Source organism: Oncorhynchus mykiss, chromosome 17 (genome assembly GCF_013265735.2).
Source record: "Oncorhynchus mykiss isolate Arlee chromosome 17, USDA_OmykA_1.1, whole genome shotgun sequence".
NCBI classification, from domain to species: Eukaryota; Metazoa; Chordata; class Actinopteri; order Salmoniformes; family Salmonidae; genus Oncorhynchus; species Oncorhynchus mykiss.
In genome coordinates, this window is record NC_048581.1 from 12,042,366 (window position 1) to 12,055,213 (window position 12,848).

The 12,848-nt window shown below is 43.9% G+C and overlaps 1 protein-coding gene across 1 annotated transcript in view; it reads left to right on the plus strand.

Annotated features, from left to right (window-relative positions):
* LOC110485406 (polymeric immunoglobulin receptor) overlaps window positions 1-1,389 on the plus strand; it is a 6,688-nt gene extending 5,299 nt beyond the window's left edge. The window contains exons 6-8 of the mRNA XM_036948975.1: window positions 292-390; window positions 672-724; window positions 911-1,389. Coding sequence (XP_036804870.1) covers window positions 292-390; window positions 672-724; window positions 911-1,279 — 521 coding nt within the window. The 3' untranslated portion in view covers window positions 1,280-1,389. The remainder of the gene's footprint in view (window positions 1-291; window positions 391-671; window positions 725-910) is intronic.
* Window positions 1,390-12,848: the final 11,459 nt, after the last annotated feature.

Genomic DNA, 12,848 nt, shown 5'->3' on the forward strand with positions numbered 1-12,848 from the left:
ATGTAGTGGTATGATATTAATTGTAAATGTCACAGAACACTTAGTCAGGTTACAGAACACCTAGTTAGGTTACAGAACACCTAGTTAGGTTACAGAACACCTAGTCAGGTTACAGAACACCTAGTCAGGTTGCAGAACACCTAGTTAAGTTACAGAATAGTATGCAAGGGCACGACCCCTAGACTTAGCAAGTATAGTGTAACAGTAGGTTTGTCTAATCTGTTCCGTAACTCTGTGTGTGTGTGTGTGTGTGTGTGTGTGTGTGTGTGTGTGTGTGTGTGTGTGTTCCAGGTACCTCCGTGTTCATCATGGTGTCTGTTAGTCTGGTAGTGTTACTGCTGGTGATCAGCCTGATCATAGTCTATAGATGGAAATACAACAAGGTCACAGGTGAGAAACACACACACACACACACACACACACAGGTCTATAAAAGGAGAGTAAGTTCCCCTTTTTCAAATATCTCAGTTTTAAAGATAAATTAATTTGCATAATGTCCACATCATCATTTGTCCCTGGTTGAGAAGAAGAGAATGAATAGTCACTGAGGAGTGTGACACCTGCCTGGTTCTGGGGGAAGTGAAGCGCTCTTCTCTCTCTTCCTGTCTCTCTCTCTCTCTTCCTGTCTCTGTTTCTCTCTGAGTGTTGTGTGTGTGTGTTGTGTTCTACAGGATTTGTTTCTTCAACACACAGAGTGAGTCCAGACACAGGAAACAAAGAAGGGGTCAGTGTCTGTATTATAATTATTATTTTTGGACTGAAAGAGATGTCAACAAATTGTGTTTTATTAGTCATACTATTGTTCTCTCTCTCTCGCTCTCTCTTATATATATATATATATATATATATATATATATCTTCTCCTTTTCCTCCTCCTCTCCCTACTCCTCCTCCTCTTCTTCCTCTCCAGGGTTGTCATGGTGATGGTGACTATGAAGAGATAATGGAGCGCGCCCCAAGGTCAGACTCGGGCGCTGCGACCTCCACCATCTACACCACCGTCAACTTACCCACAAGCCACTCTGACTCTCCCCACTACGCCAGCGTCAACTTCCACAAGAACCCCAGTAGCTCCAACGAAGCCACTGACACCATTACTAAAGAGGGCAGATGCCCCAATGAAGCCACCGCCTCCATTGCAAAAGAGGGCACGTCATCATGTGACTATGCTACTGTGAACTTTGGTCAAAGCCCAGCCAGCCTACTCTACTGTCATCCACACAGCTCCTCTGAGGCTCCTCCCATATACTCCACAATCAGCAAACCCAGAGACACCTGAGTCAATGGCAACCAATCACAAGATACATACACACACTGGCGACCAATCACAAGAGATATATTTCTCTCTCTCTCTCTCTCTCTCTCTCTCTCTCTCTCTCTCTCTCTCTCTCTCTCTCTCTCTCTCTCTCTCTCTCTCTCTCTCTCTCTCTCTCTCTCTCTCTCTCTCTCTCTCTTCTCTCTCTCTCTCTCTCTCTCTCTCTCTCTCTCTCTCTCTCTCTCTCTCTCTCTCTCTCTCTCTCTCTCTCTCTCTCTCTCTCTCTCTCTCTCTCTCTCTCTCTCTCTCTCTCTCTCTCTCTCTCTCTCTCTCTCTGTTCTCGCCCAGGTGAGGGGAGGTATCTCTTGAATGCCCTGCTCAAAACTGACAACGAGGCTCGATATAGGGGTGGAGTTAACAAACTCTGTCTTAAAAGTTCAAAGCGAGAGCTTTGTAGATTATGATTATTTTCGTGCTTATTTCCCAGTATATAATATTATGTCATGATTGTTATTATTTCCCAGTATATAATATTATGTCATGATTGTTTCTATTTCCCAGTATATAATATTATGTCATGATTGTTATTATTTCCCAGTATATAATATTATGTCATGATTGTTATTATTTCCCAGTATATAATATTATGTCATGATTGTTATTATTTCCCTGTATATAATATTATGTCATGATTGTTATTATTTCCCAGTATATCATATTATGTCATGATTGTTATTATTTCCCAGTATATAATATTATGTCATGATTGTTATTATTTCCCAGTATATAATATTATGTCATGATTGTTTCTATTTCCCAGTATATAATATTATGTCATGATTGTTTCTATTTCCCAGTATATAATATTATGTCATGATTGTTATTATTTCCCAGTATATAATATTATGTCATGATTGTTTCTATTTCCCAGTATATAATATTATGTCATGATTGTTATTATTTCCCTGTATATAATATTATGTCATGATTGTTATTATTTCCCAGTATATAATATTATGTCATGATTGTTATTATTTCCCAGTATATAATATTATGTCATGATTGTTATTATTTCCCTGTATATAATATTATGTCATGATTGTTATTATTTCCCAGTATATAATATTATGTCATGATTGTTATTATTTCCCAGTATATAATATTATGTCATGATTGTTTCTATTTCCCAGTATATAATATCATGTAATGATTGTTTCTATTTCCCAGTATATAATATTATGTCATGATTGTTATTATTTCCCAGTATATAATATTATGTCATGATTGTTATTATTTCCCTGTATATAATATTATGTCATGATTGTTATTATTTCCCAGTATATAATATTATGTCATGATTGTTTCTATTTCCCAGTATATAATATTATGTCATGATTGTTATTATTTCCCAGTATATAATATTATGTCATGATTGTTTTTATTTCCCAGTATATAATATTATGTCATGATTGTTATTATTTCCCAGTATATAATATTATGTCATGATTGTTATTATTTCCCTGTATATAATATTATGTCATGATTGTTATTATTTCCCTGTATATAATATTATGTCATGATTGTTATTATTTCCCAGTATATAATATTATGTCATGATTGTTATTATTTCCCAGTATATAATATTATGTCATGATTGTTATTATTTCCCAGTATATAATATTATGTCATGATTGTTATTATTTCCCTGTATATAATATTATGTCATGATTGTTATTATTTCCCAGTATATAATATTATGTGATAATGTGATGTTTGATGTAATATAAATCTGTTATCTTTTTACTTTTTACTTTTTACTTGATGTTTATTGTGTTGTCTTTGTGATGTGTGGTGGTTTTATAATGTGATTATTTCTGACTTGTACAACGTAAAACACAGAATAATGTTAGAATTAGGAATTAGGCCGATACCCACTAATTATCAAAATCCAGAAAAGAGACGTTAAATTCTACAACCACCTAAAAGGAAACGATTCCCAAATTCTTCCACAACAAAGCAATCACTTACATAGAGATGAACCTGGAGAAGAGTCACCTTAGCAAGCTGGTCCTGGGTCTCTGTTCACAAACACAAACAGACCCCACAGAGACCCAGGACAGCAAGACAATTAGGCCCAACCAAATCATGAGATTGTATGTTAACTAACTGTATGTTGACTAACTGTATGTTAACTAAATATATGTTAACTAACTGTATGTTAACTAACTGTATGTTAACTAACTATGTTAACTAACTATATGTTAACTAACTGTATGTTAACTGTGTTAACTAACTATATGTTAACTAACTATATGTTAACTAACTATATGTTAACTAACTGTATGTTGACTAACTGTATGTTAACTAACTATGTTAACTTTCACTAACTATATGTTAACTAACTATATGTTAACTAACTATATGTTAACTAACTGTATGTTAACTAACTGAAAAACTGTATGTTAACTAACTATATGTTGACTATCTGAAAAAGTGTATGTTATGCTACCTTCTGCCTATTGGATACTTAGCTAATTCAAGTCTGTCTCAAAATACAACACTGCCCCTTTAACTAACCTCTATTTTTAGCTAATTCTCTCTCTCTCTCTCGGTCTTTCTCTCTCTTTTAATACGAGTGTTTCCTGTTCAGAGCCTTGTTGTTATGGTAACATTCCCCCACTGCCATCAACCATTATTATTAGTGTTTCCTGTTCAGAGTCTTGTTGTTATGTTAACACTTCCCCTTCTTAGGGCTAGGATCTAGTTTTCTGAATTTCCGCCTCACTAACTTGCCCAAAGTAAACTGCCTGTTACTCAGGCCCAGAAGCCAGGATATGAATATAGTTTGTAGCATTGGATAGGAAACACTTTGATGTTTGTAGAAATGTTTAAATAATTTATGATACTATAACACAATTGATATGGTTGGAGAAAATCCAAAGAAAAACCAACCAGATATTTCTTTTTTTTAGGTCCCAGGCTCTTATAATGGAAAGCTGTGGATCCTTTGCAATTCCAGCTCCCAGATTGCAATTCCAATAGCTTCCACTAGATGTCAACAGTCTTTGTTCAAGGTTTCAGGCTTGTTTCTTCCAAAACGAGGAAGAATTTGGAGTTTTGGCACAAAGATAGTTGAAAATCAGTCTGCAGGTGTGCGAGGAAGAGGACGTGCACTCGCTAATTTTACTTTTCAATTGAACATACTTCTTTCCATAGGGATATGTGCTCAGTCCCCTCCTGTACTTCCTGTTCACTCATGACTGCACGGCCAGGCACGACTCCAACACCATCATTCAATTTGCCGATGCTGAACGACAACGACGAGACAGACTATAGGGAGGAGGTCAGAGACTTGGCCATGCGGTGCCTGGACAACAACCTCTCCCTCAACGTGATCAAGACAAAGGGGATAATTGTAGACTACAGGAAAAAGAGGACCTAGCGCGCCCCCATTCTCATCGACGGGGCTGCAGTGGAGCAGGTTGAGAGCTTCAAGTTCCTTAGTGTCCACATCACCAACAAACTAACATTGTCAAAGCACACCAAGACAGTCGTGAAGAGGGCACGACAATACCTATTCCCCTTAAGGAGACTAAAAAGATTTGGCATGGGTCCTCAGATCCTCAAAAGGTTTTACAGCTGCACCATCGAGGCATCACTGCCTGATATGGCAACTGTAGCGCGAACGGCCCAGTACATCACTGGGGCCAAGCTTCCTGCCATCCAGGAGCTCTATACCAGGCAGTGTCAGAAGAAGGCCCAAAAAATGGTCAAAGACTCCAGCCACCCTACTCATAAACTGTTCTCTCTCCGGAGCGCCAAGTCTAGGTCCAAAAGGCTTCTATACAGCTTCTACCCCCAAGTCGTAAGACTCTGAACATCTAGTCAAATGGCTACCCAGACCATATGCAGTGCCGCCCCCCCACCCTCCGCTTTACACCACTGCTACTCTCTGTTGTCATCTATGCATAGTCACTTCAATAACTCTACTTACATATTACCTCAATTACCTCGACTAACCGGTGCCCCCACACATTGACTATGTATCGTTACCCCCCTGTACATAGTCTCGCTACTGTTATTTCACTGCTGCTCTTTAATTACTACTTACTTTCATCTCTTATTCTTATCTGTATTTTTTTTAAACTGCATTGTTGGTTAGGGGCTCGTCAGTAAGCATTTCACTGTAAGGTCTACTACACCTGTTGTATTCAGCATTTCACTGTAAGGTCAACTACACCTGTTGTATTCAGCATTTCACTGTAAGGTCTACTACACCTGTTGTATTCAGCATTTCACTGTAAGGTCTACTACACCTGTTGTATTTGGCATTTCACTGTAAGGTCTACTACACCTGTTGTATTCAGCATTTCACTGTAAGGTCTACTACACCTGTTGTATTCAGCATTTCACTGCAAGGTCTACTACACCTGTTGTATTCAGCATTTCACTGTAAGGTCTACTACACCTGTTGTATTCAGCATTTCACTGTCAGGTCTACTACACCTGTTGTATTCAGCATTTCACTGTCAGGTCTACTACACCTGTTGTATTCAGCATTTCACTGTCAGGTCTACTACACCTGTTGTATTCAGCATTTCACTGTCAGGTCTACTACACCTGTTGTATTCAGCATTTCACTGTCAGGTCTACTACACCTGTTGTATTCAGCATTTCACTGTCAGGTCTACTACACCTGTTGTATTCAGCATTTCACTGTCAGGTCTACTACACCTGTTGTATTCAGCATTTTACTGTCAGGTCTACTACACCTGTTGTATTCAGCATTTCACTGTCAGGTCTACTACACCTGTTGTATTCAGCATTTCACTGTCAGGTCTACTACACCTGTTGTATTCAGCATTTCACTGTCAGGTCTACTACACCTGTTGTATTCAGCATTTCACTGTCAGGTCTACTACACCTGTTGTATTCAGCATTTCACTGTCAGGTCTACTACACCTGTTGTATTCAGCATTTCACTGTCAGGTCTACTACACCTGTTGTATTCAGCATTTCACTGTCAGGTCTACTACACCTGTTGTATTCAGCATTTCACTGTCAGGTCTACTACACCTGTTGTATTCAGCATTTCACTGTCAGGTCTATTACACCTGTTGTATTCAGCATTTCACTGTCAGGTCTACTACACCTGTTGTATTCAGCATTTCACTGTAAGGTCTACTACACCTGTTGTATTCATGTGACTAATAACATTTGATTTGATATTACACTGCTGTTTTCCACACAGTGTGTAGCTGGGTTGGTGCTCAATAGTTTTTCTGTTACACTACTTTACAGTCCAGACAGTAACTATCCCAGTTTCCCTTAGAAACTCACATAACAGCTAGATTACACTACTTTACAGTCCAGACAGTAACTATCCCAGTTTCCCTTAGAAACTCACATAACAGCTAGATTACACTACTTTACAGTCCAGACAGTAACTATCCCAGTTTCCCTTAGAAACTCACATAACAGCTAGATTACACTACTTTACAGTCCAGACAGTAACTATCCCAGTTTCCCTTAGAAACTCACATAACAGCTAGATTACACTACTTTACAGTCCAGACAGTAACTATCCCAGTTTCCCTTAGAAACTCACATAACAGCTAGATGACACTGCAGGTGTTATGCAGCGTGTAGCTGGAGTTGTCATATCCTTTGTAATACTGCAGGGTATATACTAACCATCTCTTCTTCCCACAGAGAGAAACTACCTTTTCCAGTAGGGTTTTTCTCCCACAGGCAGCGGACTGCGTCTAAGAAGGGTTGGACTCAGCAGTCATCCTGAGGTGCTCCTCTTACAGGCCTAAAGGCCAAACTGAGAGAGGTGGAGTCTCCACGGACACTGAATACAGTGATGAAAGGCTACGAACTTCCATTCCGATGCCGGGCCACCGCTATAGTTCTGGCGCCTCAAATGTCTCAGGGTCTTCTAGTGTTGACGCCCTGGTTGACTGAATGTTTCCCAATGAGTTTCGATGAAGAAAGGAGTGTCAACCTCTCATTCTGAACAGGGATTCTGTATGACAGACGTTAACCCAGCCATTAAAGTTGTCCACACACGCCCCTCTCGCTGTGGTGGGTGAACTGGAGCTTCCCCCAGTGTGTTTGGCCCGACTAGGGCAATGGACACTTTTCACAGACGCAGGCAATACGAAAGCTTTATCAGTTTTCGTTAACTATGTTGAGAAGGTTCTGGGCCAGGGCCTATCCGACCGGACTCTCACATTGCATGTTGGACACTTACTGTAGCATATCTGCTGGCAATTTGCCGGCCTTTGCCTTTCTCTGTGGGGGCACATCCTACTGGAGGAGTAACTGGACATCCTACTGGAGGAGTAACTGGACATCCTACTGGAGGAGTAACTGGACATCCTACTGGAGGAGTAACTGGACATCCTACTGGAGGAGTAACTGGACATCCTACTGGAGGAGTAACCGGACATCCTACTGGAGGAGTAACTGGACATCCTACTGGAGGAGTAACTGGACATCCTACTGGAGGACTAACTGGACATCCTACTGGAGGAGTAACCGGACATCCTACTGGAGGAGTAACTGGACATCCTACTGGAGGAGTAACTGGACATCCTACTGGAGGAGTAACTGGACATCCTACTGGAGGAGTAACTGGACATCCTACTGGAGGACTAACTGGACATCCTACTGGAGGACTAACTGGACATCCTACTGGAGGAGTAACTGGACATCCTACTGGAGGAGTAACTGGACATCCTACTGGAGGAGTAACCGGACATCCTACTGGAGGAGTAACTGGACATCCTACTGGAGGAGTAACTGGACATCCTACTGGAGGACTAACTGGACATCCTACTGGAGGAGTAACCGGACATCCTACTGGAGGAGTAACTGGACATCCTACTGGAGGAGTAACTGGACATCCTACTGGAGGAGTAACTGGACATCCTACTGGAGGAGTAACTACCTTACCTGGACGATTGGATAGTCTGTCCCATCCAGGGAACAGGCCACAACGGACACGAGGACCCTCTTGAACCACATACGAGTTCTGGGCCTCACCCTATCACGGAAGGGGATCTACCTCAGGATGTCCATAGACTCGACTCTCATGAGGGCACGTCTCCTTCAGGTGATAGTAAAAAAAATCCTATCCTACCTCAACCGTTTCCGGCTCAGACGAGCCATTTTGGTGTAAGAGTGCAAACAGTTACTCAGCCTACTGACGATGGCATCACTGTTGGTTCCACTGGGCATTCTCAATCAGGCCACTCCAGCCATTGTTCAATATCCCACGGCCAGCTTCCAAAACAACACAAACAACATTAACTGTTGGTAATGAGTGCATGTTTGAGGACCCTATCAAAATGAATATCCCACTCTTTCCTGTTAAAAGGGGTGAGCCAGATCAGAGTCCACTGCAGAGAGCTGTTGTACACTGAAGCCTCTCTGCCGGGTTGAGGTTCCATGTCCAGACGCAGCCGCTGGATCCTCCCATGGACTGGTCAACACAACAGTCTGCTGGAGCTCAGAGTGGTTCATCTAGCTCTTCACCAGGTCCAGCCCTACCTGGTAGGACAGCATTTCCTGCCCCTGAGGCCCGACCTCCTGTTCAGGCTAGGGGGACACTGTGGCATCTGGACCCGCACCGTCTCCAGCTTCAGGCCTGGCCTCTGAAGGTGTTAGTGGACCAGTCTAGGCCTGCAGGACAAGATGGTGAACACGTTGCGGAGCGACATGGTTGCTTCCACCAATGCGTCAAAACAAATGTGGTGGGTCATCTTCTGTACCTGGTTTGAGAGACAAACGGTTTTACTGTTTTCACTGCTTGATGCGGACCGAGTGGCATCCACATGGAGAGTGAACTTATCTGCTGTCTCTGCATCCACATGGAGAGTGAACTGAGCTGCTGTCTCAGCATCCACATGGAGAGTGAACTGAGCTGCTGTCTCAGCATCCACATGGAGAGTCTACTTAGCTGCTGTCTCTGCATCCACATGGAGAGTCTACTGAGCTGCTGTCTCTGCATCCACATGGAGAGTGTCTCTGCATCCACATGGAGAGTCTACTTAGCTGCTGTCTCTGCATCCACATGGAGAGTGTCTCTGCATCCACATGGAGAGTCTACTTAGCTGCTGTCTCTGCATCCACATGGAGAGTGTATCTGCATCCACATGGAGAGTGAACTTATCTGCTGTCTCAGCATCCACATGGAGAGTCTACTTAGCTGCTGTCTCTGCATCCACATGGAGAGTGTCTCTGCATCCACATGGAGAGTGAACTTATCTGCTGTCTCAGCATCCACATGGAGAGTCTACTTAGCTGCTGTCTCAGCATCCACATGGAGAGTGAACTTATCTGCTGTCTCTGCATCCACATGGAGAGTGAACTGAGCTGCTGTCTCAGCGTCCACATGGAGAGTCTACTGAGCTGCTGTCTCAGCATCCACATGGAGAGTCTACTTAGCTGCTGTCTCTGCATCCACATGGAGAGTCTATTTAGCTGCTGTCTCTGCATCCACATGGAGAGTCTACTTAGCTGCTGTCTCTGCATCCACATGGAGAGTCTACTTAGCTGCTGTCTCTGCATCCACATGGAGAGTCTACTTAGCTGCTGTCTCTGCATCCACATGGAGAGTCTACTTAGCTGCTGTCTCTGCATCCACATGGAGAGTCTATTTAGCTGCTGTCTCTGCATCCACATGGAGAGTCTACTTAGCTGCTGTCTCTGCATCCAAATGGAGAGTCTACTTAGCTGCTGTCTCTGCATCCACATGGAGAGTGTACTTAGCTGCTGTCTCTGCATCCACATGGAGAGTGTCTCTGCATCCACATGGAGAGTACTTAGCTGCTGTCTCTGCATCCACATGGAGAGTCTATTTAGCTGCTGTCTCTGCATCCACATGGAGAGTATATTTAGCTGCTGTCTCTGCATCCACATGGAGAGTCTACTTAGCTGCTGTCTCTGCATCCACATGGAGAGTCTACTTAGCTGCTGTCTCTGCATCCACATGGAGAGTCTACTTAGCTGCTGTCTCTGCATCCACATGGAGAGTCTACTTAGCTGCTGTCTCTGCATCCACATGGAGAGTCTACTTAGCTGCTGTCTCTGCATCCACATGGAGAGTCTACTTAGCTGCTGTCTCTGCATCCACATGGAGAGTCTACTTAGCTGCTGTCTCTGCATCCACATGGAGAGTCTACTTAGCTGCTGTCTCTGCATCCACATGGAGAGTCTACTTAGCTGCTGTCTCTGCATCCACATGGAGAGTGTCTCTGCATCCACATGGAGAGTGTCTCTGCATCCACATGGAGAGTGTCTCTGCATCCACATGGAGAGTCTACTGAGCTGCTGTCTCTGCATCCACATGGAGAGTGTCTCTGCATCCACATGGAGAGTCTACTGAGCTGCTGTCTCTGCATCCACATGGAGAGTGTCTCTGCATCCACATGGAGAGTGTCTCTGCATCCACATGGAGAGTCTACTGAGCTGCTGTCTCAGCATCCACATGGAGAGTCTACTTAGCTGCTGTCTCAGCATCCACATGGAGAGTGTCTCTGCATCCACATGGAGAGTGTCTCAGCATCCACATGGAGAGTGAACTTAGATGCTGTCTCTGCATCCACATGGAGAGTCTACTTAGCTGCTGTCTCTGCATCCACATGGAGAGTGTATCTGCATCCACATGGAGAGTGTCTCTGCATCCACATGGAGAGTGTCTCAGCATCCACATGGAGAGTGTCTCTGCATCCACATGGAGAGTGTCTCTGCATCCACATGGAGAGTGTCTCAGAATCCACATGGAGAGTGAACTTAGATGCTGTCTCTGCATCCACATGGAGAGTCTACTTAGCTGCTGTCTCTGCATCCACATGGAGAGTGTCTCTGCATCCACATGGAGAGTGTCTCTGCATCCACATGGAGAGTGTCTCAGCATCCACATGGAGAGTATATTTAGCTGCTGTCTCTGCATCCACATGGAGAGTGTCTCTGCATCCACATGGAGAGTCTACTTAGCTGCTGTCTCTGCATCCACATGGAGAGTCTACTTAGCTGCTGTCTCTGCATCCACATGGAGAGTGTCTCTGCATCCACATGGAGAGTGTCTCTGCATCCACATGGAGAGTGTCTCTGCATCCACATGGAGAGTGTCTCAGCATCCACATGGAGAGTCTATTTAGCTGCTGTCTCTGCATCCACATGGAGAGTGAACTTAGCTGCTGTCTCAGCATCCACATGGAGAGTCTACTTAGCTGCTGTCTCTGCATCCACATGGAGAGTGTCTCTGCATCCACATGGAGAGTCTACTTAGCTGCTGTCTCTGCATCCACATGGAGAGTCTACTTAGCTGCTGTCTCAGCATCCACATGGAGAGTCTACTTAGCTGCTGTCTCTGCATCCACATGGAGAGTCTACTTAGCTGCTGTCTCTGCATCCACATGGAGAGTGTCTCTGCATCCACATGGAGAGTGTCTCTGCATCCACATGGAGAGTGTCTCAGCATCCACATGGAGAGTATATTTAGCTGCTGTCTCTGCATCCACATGGAGAGTCTACTTAGCTGCTGTCTCAGCATCCACATGGAGAGTGAACTTAGATGCTGTCTCTGCATCCACATGGAGAGTCTACTTAGCTGCTGTCTCTGCATCCACATGGAGAGTGTCTCTGCATCCACATGGAGAGTGTCTCAGCATCCACATGGAGAGTCTACTTAGCTGCTGTCTCTGCATCCACATGGAGAGTCTACTTAGCTGCTGTCTCTGCATCCACATGGAGAGTCTACTTAGCTGCTGTCTCTGCATCCACATGGAGAGTGTCTCTGCATCCACATGGAGAGTGTACTTAGCTGCTGTCTCTGCATCCACATGGAGAGTGTCTCTGCATCCACATGGAGAGTGTCTCTGCATCCACATGGAGAGTGTACTTAGCTGCTGTCTCTGCATCCACATGGAGAGTGTCTCTGCATCCACATGGAGAGTGTACTTAGCTGCTGTCTCTGCATCCACATGGAGAGTGAACTTAGCTGCTGTCTCTGCATCCACATGGAGAGTGTCTCTGCATCCACATGGAGAGTCTACTTAGCTGCTGTCTCTGCATCCACATGGAGAGTGTACTTAGCTGCTGTCTCTGCATCCACATGGAGAGTGTCTCTGCATCCACATGGAGAGTCTACTTAGCTGCTGTCTCTGCATCCACATGGAGAGTGTCTCTGCATCCACATGGAGAGTGTACTTAGCTGCTGTCTCTGCATCCACATGGAGAGTGTCTCAGCATCCACATGGAGAGTATATTTAGCTGCTGTCTCTGCATCCACATGGAGAGTCTACTTCGCTGCTGTCTCAGCATCCACATGGAGAGTGAACTTAGCTGCTGTCTCTGCATCCACATGGAGAGTCTACTGAGCTGCTGTCTCAGCATCCACATGGAGAGTCTACTTAGCTGCTGTCTCAGCATCCACATGGAGAGTGAACTTAGCTGCTGTCTCTGCATCCACATGGAGAGTCTACTGAGCTGCTGTCTCTGCATCCACATGGAGAGTGTCTCTGCATCCACATGGAGAGTGTCTCTGCATCCACATGGAGAGTCTACTTAGCTGCTGTCTCTG